The sequence below is a fragment of the Camelus ferus genome, chromosome 9, assembly GCF_009834535.1.
Source record: "Camelus ferus isolate YT-003-E chromosome 9, BCGSAC_Cfer_1.0, whole genome shotgun sequence".
NCBI lineage: Eukaryota > Metazoa > Chordata > Mammalia > Artiodactyla > Camelidae > Camelus > Camelus ferus.
The window spans coordinates 57,596,185-57,619,351 of record NC_045704.1 but is presented as its reverse complement, the minus strand read 5'-3'; the positions used below and the strand labels follow the sequence as shown (position 1 = coordinate 57,619,351).

The following is a 23,167-nucleotide window of genomic DNA, read 5'->3' as shown; positions in this document are numbered from 1 at the left end:
TGCTCAAGAATGTAATGATGCTTGCTGACTGTAATGCTTGGAGTCAGTGGTTGTATCTGTCTTGACCACTGACCCACTCCAAGTAGGGGCTCCCTGTCATCCTTCTAAGTGCACAGACAGTTCAACACACGCTTGTGTAAATGAATTGTTGCATAACTCACACTTTCAGCTAACCCTTCACAGGAAGCATAAGAAAGCAAAGAATAAGCAAAAGAGAAAGAGCAATATTTTTAAACAAGATATGGAAAATAAAGAGGAACTCTGAGCCTAAAAGGGGAAAAAAAGGCCTTACCATCTTCCCCAAGACATCTGGCCAACATGAGAGCCTGTTTTCTTCAGCACAGAATGGTGGTAGACACTGCAGTCCCTTTATGGAATCTGATCTGCTGATAAGTTACACAAGACCAAAAATGACCAACGTGTATGTAAAACTGTGGTCTGGGAAGAGATGTACCAAATTTAAACTTGCAGGAAGTCAACCACTTAATTAAGTTCATGTAGGTAGGACCTTTTTCCAGATATAATTTTTACATACCCTCTCAACAGTGTGTCTATCTTCCCCAGCTCAGAATGTTCTCATTAATTCTTATAAAATTTAGGAAAGAATAGGTGATGTCCCATAATTAGAGAGTTTGCATCTCTGAAGATTAATTATGAACTCTGATTGTCAAGGTCAGCCTTTGCCTGGAAGGAAATGAGTCAACTTTCATTAGTAATCAAGTTCTGTCCATGTTTTAGGAGTGACCCAGAAATTCAAGGCCATGAGTTTTAACAATGTGAGACAGAGAACCAGACACCACAAATATTATATACAAATAGAACTAAGACAGAAAAATTAAAGTCAGAGAGGTTCCTGAGGTACTTTTCAGGATGAGTGAGGTTTCAGAAGGGGCAAGTTGCCCAGTAAAATAATTCTTCATGGAGATGTCTCTGGCTTACACAATAAGAAACAGCATTTCAAAATCTTAAAGAGACAGGAGGTTAAAGGGCTAAGGCGCTACCATGATCTTGGCAAAAGGATCACAACCACTGTCAAATGTTTTCCACACAGAATAGGCATCCCTGGTTTACGCTAGATAATTGAGGGTTTGGATATGTACTATATAATCAGAGAAAACAAGTAGTAGAGGACATGAGCTAATTTGGGGTAACCAGAGATCTGCCTAACAGATGCTTGCTTACTCTGGATCTCTAAAATGAACTGGATCAGGCCAATGATATGCTGGACAGAAGGGATCTGAGGTCGGGATACCTGAATTCTCAGCTAGGAGAACGTGTGATGCCGTCTATGAAAACTGATGCCGTCTGTAGTGTCTCTGTTTTTTCATCTCTCCTCCTATCCCAACCCACTCTTTTTCTTGCCTCAGAGATTCTTGAATTCTGAGTTTCCCCTGTAAATGGTATCCACAAGCCTACCTGGCCACTCTGCTCTGGGAGCAGCATAAGACTCAACAGTCAAGGCTGAAAACGTCTGGAGGAGGGGAGAGATGACTGCTCCCAGCTGCCCTCTCTTCCTATCCCCTGGTCCCCTCTTCACCCCACAAGACAGTCTATCTTCAAGCATCAGGCCAACATGTGCTAAAGGAATGATTTTTTTAAATCAGTTATCTGTCATTGTAAAACCAGATTAATATACCTACTGGTTTACTAAAACCTCACACAAACTGAAGTACAAAAAGAAGAGAGCAACCAAGATGTAGAAAAGTTTTTAAATGGTGGCATTAAGAAAAAAATGATAAAGATATTGGTAATGATTATTCCAGGTAATAATAATAGCCCTTCTAGCCCCCTCAGTCTCTCTACTTCCATCCTTCTACCTATTCATCTGCTAAGGCACACAGTCAATATTCTCAAATTTATTCTCAGATTATAAGTGGTCCACAGAAAAACTCTCTGGTTTTAGTCTTGTGTCCCATAGCAGTCATTTCCTTGTCTGAATCTGCATAGTTGTCATCACCTGTGCCGCTACTCTGGGCACCTGCAGGCTCTCTTATTTTACACACACATGCATGCTTCATCTCCCCAACAAGATGGCAAGACAGGGGGAGGGTACAGCTCAAGTGGTAGAGCACATGCACAAGGTCCTGGGTTCAATCCCCAGCACTTCCTCTAAAAACAAATAAATAGACCTAATTACCTTCCCCCCAAAAAACAAAAAAAATTTAATTTAATTTAAAAAAAAAAAGATGGCAAGACATCAGAGGACTGCCACCACATCTTATGCAGGAGAAGCAACATTCATTAGCAGACCATCCTGAGGTATAGATACTTGTGAATAAGAAAGTCAGACAGCACAGGCCTCTTGGGCCTTTATGTCTAGTTCACAACATCCAGCCCAGTGCTTAATCAGAGTAACCAGCTCAATAAATACCAGTAAGATGAAAATTAAACTTTTCTTTGAAGAGTGCTATGGACTGAGTGTTTGTGTCCCCTCAAAATTCTTATGTTGAAACCCTAATAACCAATGTGATGTTATCTGGAAGGGGGACCTCTGGGAGATAATTAGGTAGATGAAGTCATGAGAGTAGGGTCCTCATGATGGGATTAGTGCCCTTAAAAGGAGACTAGAGCTTTCTCTCCCCACCATGTGAGGACATAGTGAGAGGGCGGCCACCAGTAAATCAGGAAGAAGGTCCTCACAGGGAACAAGCTAGCCAGCACCTTGATCTTGGACTTCAGCCTCCAGAACTGTGTGAAATAAATGTCTATTGGTTAAGCCACCTGGTCCTTGGTAGTTTCTTATAGCAGCCTGAGCTGACTAAGACAAAGAGTGAGAGTCCTAAAGTGCCTCAGAGTCTATCTGACTTTCAAGTAGTGTTCAGGATACAGTACAGATATAGAAACTGCAGGAAAGTGGCCTGAATCTACACAGACTCAGTACCCTGCATGCTGCCATTTGACATAAGGCATAATCAGGTTCTTTTCTCTTCAACACCTACCTTGTCCTCATACTTACATAAAGAAAAAAACTGGATATACTGTTCCAGTTGGATGTGCTTACTGAGTAATACCACCTGTCACTTAATAACGCCTTTATTGGTCTTTGTCTTCACTTTCTTTTCATAAAGATCCAAGTAGGAGTTCATTTGGGAGAGGAACATTTTATTTACTTATTTTTGTGTGTGTATATATATGTATATATATTTTAATTGAAGTATAGTCAGTTTACAATGTCATGTCAATTTCTCGTGTACATCTTAATGCTTCAGTCACACATGAACATACAAATATGTTCTTTCATAATCTTTCTTTTCACATTCATATTCCTTTTCACCATAAGTTACTGTAAGATATTGACTATAGTTCCCTGTGCTATACAGTATGAACTTGTTGTTTATCTACTTTATATATATTAGTTAATATCTGTAAATTCAAACTCCCAGTTTATCCCTTCCCACTCCCTTCCTCCCCCGTAACCATAAGTTTGTTTTCTGTTTCTGTGAGTCACTTTCCATTTTTGTAAATAAGTTCATTTGTGGCATTTTATAGATTCCACATATAAGTGATATCATATGGTATTTTTCTTTCTCTTTCTGCCTTACTTCACTTAGAATGACATTCTCCAGGTCCATCCATGTCACTGCAAATGGCATTGTTTTATTCTTTTTTATGGTTGAGTAGTATTCCTATATATATATATATATACACCACAACTTCTTTATCCAGTCATCTGTTGATGGACATTTAGGTTGTTTCCATGTCTTGGCTATTGTAAACAGTGCTGCTATGATCATTGGGGTGCATGTATCTTTTTGAATTAAGGTTCCCTCTGGATATATGCCCATGAGTGGGATTGCTGGATCATACGGTAAGTCTATTTTTAGTCTTTTGAGGAATCTCCATACTGTTTTCCAAAACAGCTGCACCAAACAACATTCCCACCAACAGTATAGGAGAGTTCCCTTTTCAGGAGAAGAACATTTTAAACAGAAGGTAACTGCATTAATAAGGGAAGGCTGAAGGCATCACTATAAGAGTTGGTAATACATTTGAACACAGAGGAGGAAGTGCTAGTGAAGATTATTGATGATGGATTAATAGGATATAGAGAACTTCGGGAAGAAGCAGAGAAACTGTAATTTACCTTACATCAGGATGTAAAGTCAACCTCAACTAAGACAAATATGAAACACTCACATAATACACATACACACCAGAGACAGACAGACACACGACACACACAGGAGGGTGGGGGCGGAGGAAACATTAAATTATTCCTAGCTACAAAATTCCTAGCTACAAGATGCTGTGAAGAGGGCCTAACAAAAACCCCCACCACGCCCACACATTCATGCTAGCTTAACAAAAAAAAAGTGCTTGGAAATTTCTAGATAATTACATTTTTTTTATCACATTCCAATGCCCTCAACTGCTTTGTACTCAATCTTGCTAGCCTTGATGAAGGATGGATAGCCAAAATTTTAAATGAAGGATTTAATTAAGTTACTCCAGGTCCTGAAAAAAGAAATATTTCTCATCCTGCTTATTCACAAGAAGAAAGGGGATAAGAGAATTACTACATGAAATTAATAGTGCTGACATGCCACAATGGAACAATAAGAAAGAAACTCTACTTAGGATTATGGTTAACCTGGGGACTGTGTTGAAAGAGGCCTAGCTAAACTTCTATCTATTCGTGCCAGGTTTACAAGCCAAAATTAGTTGATTTAACTTACTGGCGGTTATTCAAGACAGGCAAAAGGATACAGACAAAGCTTAAGAACCACCTTCTCCTGCTTCTGTATCTCACACTGAAGTTTATAAAATTTCCAACCTAAAGAATAAAGATTAGTTAAAAATAATATAGGAATTCTGTTGTTATATATTGATAAGAAGCTGGTAATCAAGACATGCTTTATGAAAAAATTCCTCAGGGACACTTAACATATTTGTTAAAGGATGTTTTCAAGGACATAAATGTTAATAAGAATAGCTTAAGAATGGTACTGTTAAAGGGTCCAGATCTCCAATCCTAAAAAAGGAAAGCCTCACAGACATACATCTAAAACTCACTGTGCAAGTACAAGGCACTATACTTAACAACCTGTGACTTCCGTGCTGGCAGCATCATTCATCAGAAGTTGGAGAATTTGACCTGTCCCTGTATCACAGCTGCATAAAACCTGTCTGGACTTGCTCCCCTTCCATTAGCAAAAAGAAGGACAAAGTTTCAAGTTTTGAAGTTTGGTTTTCTCTACTAAAGAGCATTTTAGTACACAGTATCCTCTATCGCCACCTTCACTGCCCTCTTCTAATATTTCATCTGCATGAATTGTACTGAGATTTCCAGTCCAAGGCCAGTTCTCAGAAATGCAGCACATTAGCCAAGCCTGGCCCATGTACACTCATGTAGCTACCAGCAAGTTCAATATTCCAGTATTATGTCAGCTGCCCAGGACTACCTATGTCTCTACTTTAAAGTCAGAAACTATATAAAGTAGAGTTTTAATCATAATCCTGATCTGCAAAGCCACCTTTGGTACACTTTCAAATGTTCCACATTTCCTTTTCAGAAGGTCCGTTTGAACCACCACTTTAAAATAAGTCATTTTGTCCCATTTTACTGATAGGCAAACTGAAACTCAGAGCAATCACAAAGAGCGTATCTCAGGTCAGCTACTTAAAAGTTATGTGATCCTGGGCAAATTATTTATCCTCTTTGAGTTTTCCATATGCTCATTGGTAAAACAGGGATATTAAGACTATTTACCTTACACGAGGACTAAAATAATGCATATAAAGAACTCAACTGAGCATAGATTCTATTATGTAATAAGTGCTCAATAAATGTTAACTAGTATAGTATTCTTTAACTGGCCAAAGATCCAATTACTGACAGGAATTAGGGCTCAAATTCAAACCTATCTGGTATAAAAACCCATCCTCTCCATGTCACCAGGCAGGGCTCTTCCAGATGCCTTAATCCACCCTCCAGTGCCAGACTGAACCATACAAGAGCCTGGGGCAAAAGAAAGAAATCAACAGTACTGACCTCTTTTTTTAAAAATTTGGATTTTTTTATCAGAGTTTTTGCATTAATTTTGATTGAACTATTGCCTTAAAAATATTCTTTATCTTGAAGGAAACTTGCTGGCAGAACCAGTTTCAGCAGAGAAGAAACAGAAAGCGATGTAACAGTTGATATTTTCCCCAGTGCATTTCTTTGATCTGACACTGCCCCTGAACAGCACTGAATGCACCAACAAGGTGAGTGAAAGGGGAAAATGCTGAGTCAGCCATGACTTCTGAAAATGCCTTTCTAGGGCAGTACCACCATATACAAACATTGCTAAGGCATCCTCTACTATAAGCTAGCCAGGCTCTGGAAGATTCTGAGTATCTCTATTCTCTTGCGATTATTCAGAAACTTATCAAGAGGACAGAAAAGGCAATGGCTCCAGTCTTTTTGGATGGCTTTAGGGGGCCTGGACCACGAGCATCACTCCCTAATCCTGGCAAGGAAAATTGTTGCCTGTTAAGGTTTAATCTTTCTTACAGCTAGCTAAAAGGTAAATTTTAGGTAAAATGTGACACAAAGTTATATTTTATAACACTTTCCATTTATAATAATTTACTTTAAAATGTAGTTTCGAGTAAGATTTCAAGTTACACACTTCGGCAAAAAGTAGATTCTCAAATGCAATCACCCATCCACAGGAGCCTACGTAACGCATGGTGAGTTTCCACTATATAACAAACACTGTGCTAGTTATCTCCTAAGTGGTATGCAGAAAACTTTGAAAGACTCCTTTAAAATTATAGTTCTTAACTATTAAAAATAATAGCAGAGTAACTTTTATCAGACCAACTCTCTTGCTTATAATTATTAAAAACGCCGGATGAAATATTAAAAGTACCAGAGAGCAATCAAAGCAGACAGAAACTAGAAAGGATACAAGCCTCAAACTGAAAAAAAAAAAAAAAATACAAGAAACCTACTTTTATACACCTTTTTTCCCTGAAGGTATTCCCCAGTTCATGAAGCACAAAAGGAGTAGAATGCAAGCAGATAATGGAAGTCTTACTAAGCTAAGGAGTCAAAGGTATCTGGAACTGTCAAAGCCACTGGAATTTGAGGAGGAGAAATCCTGGAAAGGACAGAATCACAGAGAGGGTAGACCTAAAATATGTTATACAACTTCACAACAAGATGATCTTTAGAAACACAAGGGAAAGCAGGAGCTGGAAGGCTGAAAAGCTAAGCATGCTTCTGGGGAGTCAGAGGTTTGAATACAAGTCCTACCAAATTACAGGGGCTTGGGATATACTCCAGTACATGATAAACACCCCACGCTTTCCACTGAACCCACTGCTGGGTTCGTACCTTGGGAGTAAGGACCATATCCCTAGACTAAAACATACCATCAGACTAAAAGCAAAACAGACCCACGATAGCAGAGCCTAAATCCAAACCTCCACAGCATCAAGGTGATCTTCCATTAACATCCTTTAGTAGAAGATAAACTTTAAAATGCATCATCCACAATGTCTAGTAAATAACAAAAACTACCATAAACATGAAGTAAATTATACCCATAGTCAAGAGAAAGAGTTGTTGATGTAAACACATCCAAATGTTAAGAATGAGTGGTCAAGGGCTTTATATAACTTATGAAAAATGTGTTCTTAAAAATGCACATTTTGTGAATTTTACAGATCATAACTTTACCCACCCCCCAACATTCTAGTGAACTTGAGTTGCCCATGATTTTTAATCAAAGTGGGATTTGGAATGGTTTATATTTGAAAGCCTGAGACAATTTGAAAGTGATTAATGGCAGCCAAATTTAATTATATATTTACACCTCCCAGTAGGACAGGGAGAGAATGAAACGTCTTATCTCTCTGTAGCGAGAGGGCTTTATTAAGATCTGACAACAATTATTTAGGAACAATAATTGAGTTTTATGCAAGATTACACAGGTTCTTGTCTGGCATCCCAATCTAATCACAGACTGATAGAGTACTTAGGTTCCTAACAGTGAGAAAAAACAGTTGAGCTGTGTACAGAACTAACCTTCAAAAGTACTTATCCTCATCTGTCAATGTGCTCTTATCAAGGATTTCTATAATTTCTATAAACAACCATTATATTTTAGCTGAATCAGTAACATTACGCTCTTTAAACAGATAGTCAGATACTTTCTACTTTAAAACATTTTCCATTAACTCCCACCCAACCACCCCATTAAAAGAAATTTGGCTTCAATTTTCTTTTCTTAATCCACTAAGCAATCTCATGAATAAAAAGATAATCATATGTCCTGCATGTCTGATGTAATTCTGTAAACCTTCTAAGTGTTCTAATATTCATTTACCATCTTGTGAAAATAATATTTACTGAACAAAGCTGGATTACCTTCTTTCCCTAGGGAAAAAAACCGAAGTTGGTGAAGATATACTGAAAGGTCTGCTAAATAAATGTTATTTTTGCTTAAATTTTGCTTAACTCTCTGTGGAGGTTAGCACGGTATTGTAGGATGATTGACTTGGCTTCCCTGATGTTGGTCTTGCTTTTCCTATGTCCACTTATGTTGACACTGCTACTCTTGAAGACGCTAATATTACTTTTACTGAGGTAGAGAAACGTTCTCTTTTTACAACTTTTGTTGTTCATATTGATCTCTCAAAAGAATGGCCTTGCCCATTTTCACCCTTACTCTCCCTTTCTTCTGAACTTGTTTCCCTCATAATAGGGGTAGAGGACATCCGAGGGACCCACCCAGAACTATATGCATAAGCAACCCATCCCATCCATAATTAACAAGTATCCAGGGACAGAATTCAGGCAGCTTCATTTTTTGTTAATCACAAGGTGAGTTCCCTCTTCTCTTGCAATACTTCTTCTAAAAACTAGGGGCCAATATAAAACCTGTATGTATGCCATCTACAAGAGACCCACTTCAGACCTAGAGACATACAGACCGAAAGTGAGGGGATGGAAAAAGGTAGTCCATGCAAATGGAAATCAAAAGAAAGCTGTAGTGGTAAAACTTCTATCAGACAAAATGGATTTTAAAACAAAGACTATTGCAAGAGACAAAGAAGGACACTACATAATGATCAAGGGATCAATCCAAGAAGAAGATATAACAATTGCAAATATACATGCACTCAACAAAGGAGCACCTCAATATATAAGGCAACTGTTAACAGACATAAAAGGAGAAATCGACAGTAACACAGTAATAGTGGGGGACCTTAACACCCCACTTACATCAGCAGACAGATCATCCAAACAGAAAATCAATAAGGAAATACAGGCCTTAAATTACACATTAGACCAGAAGGACTCAACTGATATCTATAGAGCTTTCCATCGAAAAGCAGCAGAATACATTCTTCTCAAGTGCACATGGAATATTCTCTAAGATAGATGCTTCGCTGGACCACAAAGCAAGCCTTGGTAAACTAAAGAAAACTGAAATCATAACAAGCATCTTTTCTGACTACAGTACTATGAGATTAGAAATCAACTACAAGAAAAACTACAAAAAACACAAAACCTAGGGGCCACTTTGTCTCTCTCACTGTGGATGGAGAGTTTGAGACTAGCAGCTCACAAATCTCTTTTCTCCCAAAAGTGACTCTTGGTGTTCTTTCCTGGTAAGTGCTCACCAATTGTTTTCTCTAAAATCCTTTCTCCCCACGTCAGACCACAAACACGTAGACCAACACTTAGAACGTATTTGAAATTCTCCCTCTGAAATTGCCTCTCTGTGTGGTACTTCCATCCTTAATGCTACATGAAGAAAATAAAATTTTCAGAGGAGAGGACCAGTTTCTACTTATTAAAGACAAATAGATTTTAAAACGTGAATGATAGTATCTGTTGAGCACCCTTTGGTTCAAGAAACACATTGTTGAGCACTAGCGACATACCAGGCACTACACTAGGCATTCACTTACAAAAACGCATAATAAGATCAGGACCTCACACTCTCATGGGAGAAACAAGCACATCAACAAATGGTCATAATATAATGGGTTAACTACTACAAGAGGGCTAAATAACAGAATAAAGCAAGTAACTAAGACACCAGATGCCAAAAAGAGACTAAACAAGATTTTAGTGGCCAATTCTAAGGTATTAAGTTCCTTTCGTTATTATCTCCAGTTGTGTTTCCATTCTTAGAGGAGACTACATCACATGTTTTTGGTTGGATTTTATCCCAGCTAGAAAAACTAAGTGAACAGCCCACAACCAGTTACATAAAAAATTTCATTTCCAGTGTTATCTTTATTCCAGTCCAAACAACCTATTGTTAAGCTTTACTGTCATCACAGCTTAAAATATTTTCACTTTAGTGAAGAAAATTTTTTCTGACTTGGAAAAATCCTTCTTTATAATGTTAAAGAACTTAGATTCTGGTGTCAGAATAGACTTGATTGGAAGAAATGTCATCATTATATTTATGGTATTCAATTAAATATCCAGAAAAGAAACAAAAACATGTTGGATAAAATCATTTAACATGCTTATCAAGCAAATACCTCTACCAAAGCAAAGAACAAATACACCCCATAAAAGTGTTAAAGAAGGTAAGTTTCATGTTATCAAATCTTATTTTCCATGACAGAAATAGAAATGGATACATGTTCCTATCAAAAAACTTCAATTGAGGTAGAAGGAAAAATAAAATTGTCCCTAGGAAACCTAGAGAAGCTGTTTATGAGATTACTTCACAGACTTCCTCATACAAACAAAAAGGATGGCTGGACTAGATGATTGGAAAGAAATGCTCTTGAGAACCTGCCTACACTCCCTAGTCCTACTTCTCATCCTCAATCTTTTAAACCCATATAATGACACCCACAGCCCCTGTTCCCTACATCATCCCTACAGGCATGTGTACATCTCCTCTCATATTCTCTCTTCCATAATTGGAATTTTTACTAGAAAAAAAAATTTTTCTACATGCCTGTAATATTTACTTACAGTTGGCAGAATTAAAGTCAACATCTATTTGGTTTGACTTAAAAATGAGATCACAGCTAACCTGCTGAGAAATGATTTTAAGGTTCTGCCTTAAACTGAAAAATGTAAAAGAATGTACAATATATGTAATGAGCTACTCACTGAAAGTCTCTTTCATGATGAAAAAGATAATGACAAGACAGTAAGTTCTTATTAACCATTTATCTCACATCCACACCCTTCCATCCTCATCCCCCATAAAAACTACATCTGAAAAGTTAGATAACCAGTCACATTTCATAGAAATATTAAAAATAGAATAGTAGAAACAGATCTTGTCCAGTGTCTTCTTGAGGAAAAATAAAATACATAAAGAAGAAAAAAAGAGAGAGAGAGAAAAGCTTACTTGCAGTATCCGGTGCCATTGTGGTAGGTGACACATATTCCTTCATTTACACAAGGCTCATAGCCGTCCCGACACTGCAATGCTAAAAATAAAAACAAATGCACATTAGAAATAAATCACTCATCACAACCCTCAGACATCAGAGAAATGTTATTCAATCCAGGTCAACACTGATTCCCATATCCAACTTGATTTAGGCTTTCCTTTACAGTTTTAATTGGGTTATTTTTTTTTTTGTCTTCTGGCTTCTGGGGTCATAGAAGTACAGAAGCTTGTCCCAAGATTGTCTTCCCACAAGAACTGTTCTGTGGTCTTGAATGATTCTCTTAATTCTCTGTGCCTCTATCTCCCCAGCTGTTCCATCCCTATTTTCCAATGATATTAAAAAAATTAAAGTTACAGCATCCCCATGAGCATCTTGGAATCTAAATGCTTCCATTGAGCAATGGAAGGATTCATCGATAAATATTTAGGAAGATCTGCGTAGATACTAGTTCACCATAAAATTACTTACACCTTCAGATGAAGTTTCAGAACAGGACACTTCAAGAAATAATCAGAAACACCAACAATATTCATTCAACAAACTGTAGGTGAGAGCCTAGTATGTACCAGGCACTATATTTGGATCCAAAAGAAAAGGGGGAAATGGAATATGAAGAGAAATGAATAAAACATAATCTCCAACTTCAAGGGGCTCACACAAAGATGGGGAGTAGACCATGAATAGAGATCGTAGAGGAGGGGGGATCAAAGTAAAGAAAATAAAAAGTTAATTTCATACATATAAATAAAACAATGATTCTCAAATTCTTGAAACCCAGTCTTTTGAACAAAAAGGCACTTCACCATCCTAATCCATCCCCAAAACAGACTACTCATAAATAAGTAGCAGTGGTAGAAACTTTCATTGATTTCAGCCAGAAGAGGAGAAAGGCTACCCAAAGTCCGCCACTTATTTGCTGAAAAATTATAATACCTTGATATTGTTCAGCTTTTAGAGTTGGAATTTTCATCACCAAAAAGGTTTATCAAGAATCCTAATAACAATTGGAAAGGCAAGATAGAAAGAAACCTTGTCAAACAATAGAAATTAAAATTGAAATCCATAAACTTGTTCTGGAAGATTATTACGATGTTCATCTCCCTAGGATGGCTCATGTATTAATACCTGAAAGCAAAGTCAAGGAGTCTCCACCTCTGAGTCTCCTCTAGCCATACCAGTTTGTGAATAATCTGCATTATCAGAGGCTCTAGGTCTGCCTTTCTGGGGCGTCAATGCCAGCTTCCTTTCACAGCAGGGCCCAGGCCCAAGCTGGATGTTAGAACAACTCCTTAGTTAACAATTAGTGCATAAGAACCTTCTACTTGCAGTCCTGTTATCAAGTAATGAAATCCTCTGAGAACATGTTTACAGAAATCTCATCTTTTAAGATAATAATTAAAAAAAAAAACAATAGTAACAATAGCAGCTAACACGTAGCCCTTACTAAATACCAGGTATTGTTCTAAGCACTTTACATAGACTAATTCAATCTTCCCAACAACCCTATGAAGAATCCATTCCACAGGAAGGATAAGTGACCTGCCTGTCTGTCATACCAATGAGTTAAACCTAGGTAGGCTGGGTCCCACGAGAGAGTCTGTGCTCTTAACTACAGTGATACACTGCTTCCCACCATCTGATATTTCTCTCTTCAAGATGGGCCGAATAGGCATTATTATACCTACGTATCAGAAAGTGAAGGCCAAGGAGGTTAAGCGACCTCCTCATGGGGCATCCCACCACTAGCTGTGGCAGCGCTGGGCCTGGGACCCAGGTCTCTTACTGAGTCCAGCCCCGTCTCCATGACAGCTGTTGGAATCACACAAGCAGTCACTAGGCTCAGCCCGAACATGCATATTCAGGAAGAGGGTCATCTTGTCCATATCCCACTTCCCTGTAGGGCTCAAATGCTCACTCTTCCCACACTGATAAGCCCAATGCAACAACTATAATTAAAACAGTTAATGTCAGGTTATTTCCTCCATACCAAAGTTCTCAAACTGATATTTTTATTCTCTTTAGACACTTTTATTAGTTTCAATGAGGACCTCCTAACTTTTTTTCTATTTGCTTTTTGCTCTAAATATAAAAAAAGAAAGAAAGAGAGAAAACCTCGCAGTAGGAAAGGAATGTCCCGCAGGCACAGAGCAAGCTGCAGCTCTGTCCTCCCCCTGCAGGAATCCTGGTGCAGTGGAGGGAGACCGAAACCTTGTGGCTACCACAAACTAGCTGTGCTACTGAAAGAAAAGCACAACCTCATGGGGGCTCAGTTTCCCAACCTGCAAATCAAACTGGAGTGAACTAAATGCTCCTGAAGGCTCCCCTGTAATCCACCAGTGACACCTGCCTCATAAAAAGTATACAAATGGCATGCCTGGTACCTGAAGAAATCTATCCAGAAGGACATAAGGAGCCAGCCACCCATGACTCAGAAAGCCACTGGGTGTGCAAAAAAAAAAAAAAAAAAAAAAAATCACAGTCTGTTCCAATTAAGTGTCCTGGCAAATCATTACAGTGACAGGCTCAGAGAAATACAAACAACCCAAAGTCAATATGTGGCAATCAATCTAGAAAATAACTTTACAGCCTAGCCTCAGTGAACCAATCAAATTCAGTGACCAAAAAGAAGGTGGGCTTACAGGGTTAATAATTAATGCCATTTGGTTGGCCTGTAGGATCATACTACCTTGAACCTTTAACACTGACTAAGCCACAGTTTTCAGACTTTGGTGTGCATCAGAATCATCTAGAGGGCTTGTTGAGACACAGATTGCCAGACTTCACCCCTCCCCCCCAGTTTCTGCTTAGGTCGTTCTAAAGGGGGTCTGGGAATTTGCATTCCTATCAAGTTCCCAGGTGACGCTGACGCTGCCAGTCTGAGGAGCCACACTAAGAGGACAGCTGTATGAAGGCATGAGCTGTATTAAGGAATCTGCTAAGACCTAGATAATCCAGTAGAGGTCTTGGATGATCTAGACAACAATACCCTGCCTGAATAAACCAAAAAATTTTTTAAAAAGTAAAATTTGAGACTCATGGCTTTGCTCAGGAGTTATTTCTAAATGAATACTGTAATTACTTATCATAAAAAGAGAGGGTAAAACTTTGATAACTCAAAACCCAGACAGTGAGACTGGGAAAGACCTCATTTCAAAACTCAATTTACTTTTTTCCCCTCAATGTAAAACCCTTACATTTAACAATAAAATTAAATTTAACAATAAAATATTAATAAAATTTAAAAATAAAACTATCAATAAAATAAAAAAAAATAAAAGTAGCTTTATATTTGTACATTAAAAAAATGAATGCGCAATCATACCACAGTTAGAGAACAGACGCTTACACTGATATTTTCATAGACTCAGAGAAACTAGTCATTCACAAAATGAGCGACTTTTTCCCCAAATTTCATCTCAAGCTACAAACAGAGGTCACTCAATAAATACTGGCTGACAAAAATCAATCTCATTTACTGTGTGTGTATATCTGTCTGTGCGCATCCCCTCCCCCAAAAGGGGGCAAAAACAGAGAAGCAGTGGATTCCGATTTTATTACTCCGTCACTTGGCAATGTGGCACAAAATCTAGAAGCCAGTGTCCAGTTTTCACACATTTTCTGTACTGTGTGTTTGGGGACTATTCTTCCAATATCCAGAAACATACTTACAGAGCATCTGCTATGTGAGATGCAGGCCCTGGTGTCAGGGATACCATGGGTAACAGAATAAAGTCTCTGTCATCATGAACCTTATTTCTATTGGGGGAAAAACAGATAATAAATGAATAAATAAATAAAACTGTCTAAGACAATGGTTGGAAACAGAACTCAGTTACAGGATACATCGTAATCAGGAAGGCCAGAGTTACAGGGACCTACTTTAGATAGGGTGACTAAGAAAGGCCCCTCTGGGGCAGTTTCCTTTGAGCTAAGATTTAAATGAACAAGAATCATGATGACACGAGGAAAGAGTGTCCCAGGCAGAGGAACCAGTAAGTGTTAAGGCCTGGAGATGGACTGAGACTGGCATTCCAGGATTGTATGGCTAGAGATTATCAGACAAGGAGGAGGTAATAGGAGACAGGCAAGGAAGGCAGGCAGGGGTTAGACTACCGCTGCTCCTCTAAGGATGAGGGCAAACTACTGGGCTGCTCTGAGCAAGGAAAACGCCACAATCAGACTTGTGTTTGAAAAAAAAGTCAAGACTCTTGAACGTTCCAGTGAGTGAAGGCTTTTTTCCTTTCTTATATGTCACCCCTTTTTAGACTAGGCTGAAGCCATCCATTTTCTCAGCTCCCCTAAAATGGTAAGGATTTTATTCTAATGGCATCTGACCTCCCAGAAGCACCCCTTGCAACGTGTCACTCCACCACTTGCTAATCTACAATGGCTTTCAGTTCTTACTCAGTTCTCAGAACTTATTCTCAGTTTGACTTCAGAAGAATCAGCTGAGAGGTCGATGTAGTTCTTTCGGTAGATACAGTGCCAAGCTTGGCACTTTTTCTTCTAGGGACAAGTCATTTCTTACTTCTTTCAGTCTAAGCCCTTACACTTGCCTTCAAGATCACAATCTACATTATGCATTCAAGATCCCAAGGCTATATTATGTGCCCAGCGTTACCTCCCACCACTTAGAAAACAGTCTCTGGCTTGAACAGCTCACCATGAACTCAGTTCCTTGCCTCCACTAGTATCTCAGCTTCCTCTGATTGCTACTTCCCCTTTACTATCTGAACTCCACTCCTTCCTCCAAGGCCCAGCTCACCTCCTGCCTGGCCCACAAACCTTCCCCTGGACAGCTCTGTCCTCACAGGCCAATCCCCTACTCTTGTAATACTCGTAACACACATTAGCATTTAATTCTATACTGTCTTCTGACTTTTTCGGCTTTTGCACTTTTAAGTTCCTAGAGGATAGAAAACATTTCTTCTTTTCTGCATATTTGAGGCAATATAGTTCAGTGACTGAAAGCATAGATGGTAAAATCAGGATCTCGGTTGCAATTCTAGCTCCAACATTTACTATTTATCTCTGTATCCTCTTTGTGCTTTCGTTTCTTCACGTATGAAATAATCTCTCAGAGCCCTGGTAATAATTAACTGAATTAATACATTGAAAGAGCCAAGAACAATGCCTGCCACATAATAAGAGCCCAAAAAAGGCTTGCTCGCATAGTAGGTACTTAAATTCTTGGTAAGTGATTGCATGATAAATGACTCTTGTAGACGAACTTGGTTTTAGTTTCAACAAACTGAAAAATCTGGAAAAATAGAAGAGCCCTAGGCAATCTAGGATGTAATATCAATAAATGCAATAAATTCTTCCCAGTTGCCATCAATAAATGCTTAATAAAAGATATTACTGAACTACTATACTAAAAAAAAAAAAAAACAACCCAGAGTCACTGCTGAGAAAGAAAATAAGGTATAGCACTGCAGGTATAAGAACTGATTCACTAAAGGAGGAAATAACACTATGCATGAGCAAAAATGTCATTCAAATGTTTCATTTTTTTTAATTGAAGTATAATCAGTTACAATGTGTCAGTTTCTGATGTACAGTCTAAGCCCTTACACTTGCGTATATATACATATATTCGTTTCCATATTCTTTTTCATTAAAGGTTATTACAAGATATTGAATATTATTTCATTCAGTTTTAATACAGTGCTTTTAATATTTGTTGAATAACTACTGTGAGCATGGCCCTCTACTAGGCATTGCATGGAAATCAAAAAAGAATAAAACAATTCCTATCCTATGGTCCACACAATCTAGGGAAGTTAGGAGTAGGGACAGAAGGAATATGACCTACTCTGATGCCTCTAAGATAAATAGGAACAAAAGAAAAATTACCTTTATTATATACTTTTAGCGGACCCTCTCAATCAATATCAATCACAGAATTACTCCCGGAAGAACCTTCAAGAAAATCAGCACGAACCTTTGTTGTTTAGCTCTTAGTGTAACTCAGTCCAGACAAGGTTCTAGTATTTATTCAAAGTTTATCAGCCTTGTTTGTATATAAATACTGTAAACAATAGAAATATAACTGGGTTAAAAGCCTCCCTTCGTTTTAGGAATCTCTAATATGAGTAATTAAGTCTGCAAACCAGCGGGTATAATCTGGCCTTCAAATGTGTTTCACTTGTTGCATTAACATGTAATCAGTTTAAACTGGCATTACTTGTTGCTTTGTAGCCTCTTCAAATAGCCTCTGTTGTCTATCTCACATGATTTTTTCATACCCTGCTCCCTCTTGTCTGCGGTATATTATCTGTTTGTGCTTTTATATCCACTAATGACTCAAAAGACACTTTAATGCCTTGAATGTCTGAGGTTCCTAAAATATGTGAAAAGGAGGTACAGAGGGCCCTTTTAATTTTCTTTTCAACGTTTATGCAAATTTCAAGTAGCAGCATTTGAGAAAGATGAAGTCTGAGTTTACAGCCCCTAGGACCTGGCTGCGGCTGGCTGCTGTTGCTTCAGGCACTTGGTGTCTGGAAGAGGCTCAGTAAAATGAACAAAGCAAAGTTTTCTAAAAATGACTGCTTGCATTATTACCAAAAATAGGAGAACTGAGGGCAGACAGGGAGACACTGGGGATTTGCAATAAGTCTCGTAGCACCCTGCAATTTCAAGCAACAAAGCTTTCACCAAATTTTTTTATTCCATGTTTTGGGATCAAGCCATGAAAAAAAAACAAACAGAAGAAGTGCAGAAACTTCAAATCCCAAGTACTACATTTAAATAAAAACAAAGTGGAGAAACATCTGTCTTCCTCCTTGAAATTTGCCTTGATCAAAAGGCACATAAATGCAACATGGAAGATAATAATTATATTTTCCTGATAGCATTCCGAGGATTTCCAAGGAAACACATAACAGAAAATGTGTTTCCTACTTAAGAGGATGCTGATACCAGACCCACAGAGATTAAGCCTTAAGCTATAGTGTTCATAGCAAAATATTACTACTTTTTAAAAATGGCCTTGATTTAAGAAAATAAAACCAACAAAAAACTGAATTTATAAATAACATAAGGATATTTTTTACATTACTAATGGAATTTTTGTTTTAATAAAAATATTCATCCCAGTGAGTTGATGAATCTAGAACAATCTCTGATTTAAAAATTCCAATTATGCCCTATTTATAATATTAGATTTATTGCAAAAAACAAAATTCATTAACACTGTGTTATATTGACATATACTATGCACTGTGTTTTTTTACTTTTTATTCTGCTGTATTTTTAAAGACTGCAGAAAATTTTTAATTTATTTATGAGTTAAATTATAATTTCTCAGTTTGGGGGAATGAAAGTGGACTTACTCTTCCATATGAAATGCAAGATATAAAAAATGCACAGATACTTATAAATCAGATGTAACCAATTTGTTAATAATCATCTCTACATAAATGTACATTCATCCACCTGGAAAATAATTCTCTCTATTTTCCGTCTCCATCTTGCTAATTCTTACTTATGTTTCAAATCATGGATAACGCATCACCTTAAGAAGCCCTCAGAGATCTTCCAATATGATTTAGATTTCCCTCCTCTGTACTCCCCATACCTCCTGCATTACAAGTGCAGACCCACCGATCTCTCCTCTGCCTCTGTGCAAATTTCCTGAAGGCAGTGACCATGATTGGCTCATCTCTGTATAACTGAGACCTAGAACAAACAGTACCGGGACCACAGTAGGCATACACAATACTCTTAAGATATTCAATGAACTAATAAGTATTTGTAACAAAGACAAAACCTATTAACAAATTCAACAATCAGTTTATGTGTTTAAAATGTTCTAAGGCTCCAATTTTAATAGGCATTGGGATAGTCAAATGTGACTGCACCTAATAATTCTGATTTAATTTTGTGTAAGGAGGAGAAAAGAAAAATGAGAAAGAAAAAATGGTGCAAATTTCCTGGCCTTTAACAGTAACGAAAAGTTGAGAAAGTGGAACCAAACCTTTTAATCTTCACAAAACTAAAACATTTTTGGAAGTTCCTGTCCTAAAATTTGCATGAATGAAGGTACACCCTCTCCCGTGAATCTTAAACCATGTGTATTACAGTAAGAATTGATTTAATGGTTTGAACTGAAGCCAGATAATTTACATCTAAACGGCAAATGCAGAAAACATAGTAATAAAAATTCCAAGTGAATGCTAAGCTAAGATAATACGTTTTTATTCTACAGTACCATTCTCCCCATGGGTAGATTCACCTATACACATCCATAAAACAATAAGCACCAATATGGTTCAAAGTAGTTCCAATGTATTTTTTCACTAAAAGTCCTTTGTGAAAGGACATTGACCAAAATAGTTACAAGGTTTGCATGTCTAAAAGCTTCAGGACCTCGGTATAAATAAAACCCAACAGAGGGCAAGAAGTTGTATCTGTAAATTAAATTATTCTCTTCACAAAGGACTATATATTTGTGCATTACTTAAAAAAAAAAGGCCAATCTGATGTGCTATTCCATTATGTTATCTTATATCTTCTATTATCTGTTCTGTTCTATGCTCTATATCTGCTCTATTATCAGAGACAAATTCTGCCTGTCACCAATTTCCTGTGCTGTTAGTAAACACTCCCTTTTTAAAGTTTTTTAAAGACTATTTTGTTAAGTACAGCTTCATTTTTCAAAAAGCCCTTAATTTTAAATGCTTGCTTTTAAGTACCCTTGCTGGAAAAGAATTTTATAAATATATATAATCTTCTTGCTACCCACTCAAACCAAACAAAGTGTTCTTTTAGCTTAAATTGTTCAGAATGCCTTTCAAATGGAGTAGACAATTTCTATTGTTTGTTAATTTAGAGGTAGCCTCTAAAAAGAAAGAGTAAGAGACAAAATTATGTTTAAAATGAAAATAGAAAAACCTAAATTATTATATGTTATTATATAAAATAATGGAGACTTCCCAAAACCAAATGGGGAAAACCCAGAGAACAGTTTCAGATTTCCCCACGGGCATTCTTCCCCACAGCCTTTTTAAGAAACTCTTGGTTGGAAGCAATAAAGGTTATTCCCAAGAACCGAGTCACTGGAACATCATTATCAATGTATTGTGCTAATGGATGATAGGAGGTCTGAATCTTATATAATATAAACTCCCACCACCTGTTCTGGAGCTAAGGTATGCAGAAGCTAAGTTCCTAACATTTGGGTTATTTTTCCTTTATGATCTGGGTCACAGAGGTTCTATAGCTTCTGCCAAAAATAAACCCTATTCAACTCAAAATTCCTTCATACATCCCTGACAAATGTCTAAACCCAAAAGCTCAAAAGGTCAAAAACCTTAGGCTCATACGCAGAGTATTCCAGATAAGCACAGAAACCAGCACTGTGAGCAAAGTTTCTAAATCTGGAGGTGGTAAATGTGTAGTATCGTTCCCATTTCCAGAGAATATGCTTGGGGCAACAACCTTGGAACAGAGGAAGGTAACAGGAGGAAACTAACAAATCTTTATTAAATGTCAAGGGGAAAAGAAAACATGAAACACAATCCCAAAGTTCCATTTTTACTTAGTTTTGTTTTCAATTGCTCCCTTCTTTTAATTTGTTACGTCAAACACAAATATACGCCAACTCACACAAACAAAACTTGGGCCACATGGCCAAAAGGAAAAAAAAAAAATAACACATGCTTAAAGATACTTGATGAAGAGCTGATAATTTTAATGTTCAATCAATTCCTCTGAAAAACCCCAGTCCTCCAACTCCATAAAACTTTAACGTACTCACATTCTTTCTTTACTGTGTCTGTAAGCAAGTAAAGATTTAGATTTAGATTTCTGTGGAGTCACAACAGTCATTTTAACAAAAACAGCCCAGCATACTGATAGTCACAATCTGGCTTGCAAACGCTCGTGTCCATTCTTGTTTATCCAATTACCTCTGGATGGGCCAAAAAAAAAGGCAGTAAACGCAGAAAAATTTTTTGTATACGGGCATAGCTCATTTTATTGTATTTTGCTTTACTGCAATTTATAGCATTTTTATAAATTGAAAGTCTGTGGCAACCCTGCATCAAGCAAGTCTATCGTGCCATTTTTCCAACAACTATTGCTCACGTCATGTCTCTGCATCACATTTTGGTGATCTCTGCAATATTTCAGATTTTTCATTATTATATTTGTTATGATGATCTGTGATCAGTAATCACTGATGTTAATATTTTTATTGTCTTAGAGCACCATGAACTGTGCCCATGTAACGCAGTAAACTTAATAGATAAATGTGTGTTTCTGATTGCACCACCAACCAGCCATTCCCCTGTCTCTCTCCCTCTCCTCAGGCTTCTTTGTTCTCTGAGACACAACAATATTGAAATTAGGCCAGTTAATAACCCTACAATGGCCTCTAAGTGTTCAAGTGAAAGGAAGAGTCATACATCTTTCACTTTATATCAAAAGCAAGAAATGATTAAGTTTAGTGAGGAAGGCATGTCAAAAGCTGACATAGGCTGAAAGCTGGGCCTCCTGTGCCAGTTAGCCAAGGTATGAATGCAGAGAATGAAAAGTGAAAAGTTCTTGAAGGAAATTTAAAGTACTTCTATGGTGAACATACAAATGATAAGAAAGTAGAACAGCCGTATTGCTAATATGGAGAATGTTTTAGTGACCTGAATATACGATCAAATCAGCCACAACATTCCCTTAATCCAAAGCCTAATCCATTACAAGACCCTAACTCCATTCAGTTCTATGAAGTTTGAGAGAGGTGAGGAAGCTGCAGAAGAAAAGTTTGAAGCTAGCAGAGGTTAGTTTACAAGGTGTAAGGAAAGAAGTCATCTTCTTAACATAAAAGTGCAAGATGAAGCAGCAGGTGCTGATGATGGAGCTGCAAGTTATCCAGAAGATCAAGCTAAGAGCATTAATGAGGGTGGCTACACTAAGCAACAGATTTTCAGTGTAGATGAAACAACCTTACATTGGAAGAAGATGCCATCTAAGACTTCCATAGCTAGAGAGAAGTCAATGCCGGCTTCAAAGCTTTAAAAAACAGGCTGACTCTCTTGTTAGAGGCTAGTGCAGCCAGTAACTTTAGGTTGAAGCCAATGCTCATTTGCTATTCCAAAAATCCTAGGACCCTTAAGAATTATGCTAAATCTACTCTGCCTGCATTCTAAATGGAAAATCAAAGCCTAAATAAGAGCACATTTGTTTACAACATGGCTTATGCAATATTTTAAGCCCACTGTTGAGACCTACTGCTCAGGAAAAAAAGAGTGCTTTCAAAATATTACTGTTCATTGACAATGTACCTGGTCACCCAAGAGCTCAGATGGAGTTGTACTATGAGATTAATGTTTTTGTGTCTATTGACACAGCATACATTCTGCAGCCCACGGATCAAGAAGTAATTTTGACTTTCAATTCTTATTTAAGAAATCATTTTGTAAGGCTATAGCTGTTATAGATAGATTCCTCTGATGGATCTGGGCAAGGAAATTGAAAAGCTCCTGGAAAGGATTCACCATTCTAGATGCTATTAAGAATATTTGTGACCTATAGTATGAGGTCAAAATATGAAAATTAACAGGAATTTGGAATAAATTGATGTGAACCTTCTTTGATGACTCTGAGAGATTCAAGACTTCAGTGGAAGTACTAGCACCACAGCCCCCTAGGACATGCAGTCAATTGCATGGGAAGCCTATTCCACACTCCAACTGGACCACAGCCACTGCAGGAGGCATGGCCTCTCAGCAAACCAGGCCAAGGGCTAGCCCCACCTACCAGCATGCCCATAGGAGTTATCCCTGCCACAACAGTAGGG

General features: G+C 37.7%; 1 protein-coding gene across 1 annotated transcript in view; it reads right to left on the bottom strand.

Moving 5' to 3' along the window:
• The window catches only part of NOTCH2 (notch receptor 2), a 153,542-nt gene that overhangs the window by 96,643 nt on the left and 33,732 nt on the right, over positions 1–23,167 (bottom strand). Inside the window, 1 exon segment of the mRNA XM_032486927.1 lies at positions 11,325–11,406. Within this exon segment, the coding sequence (XP_032342818.1) occupies positions 11,325–11,406 (82 nt within the window).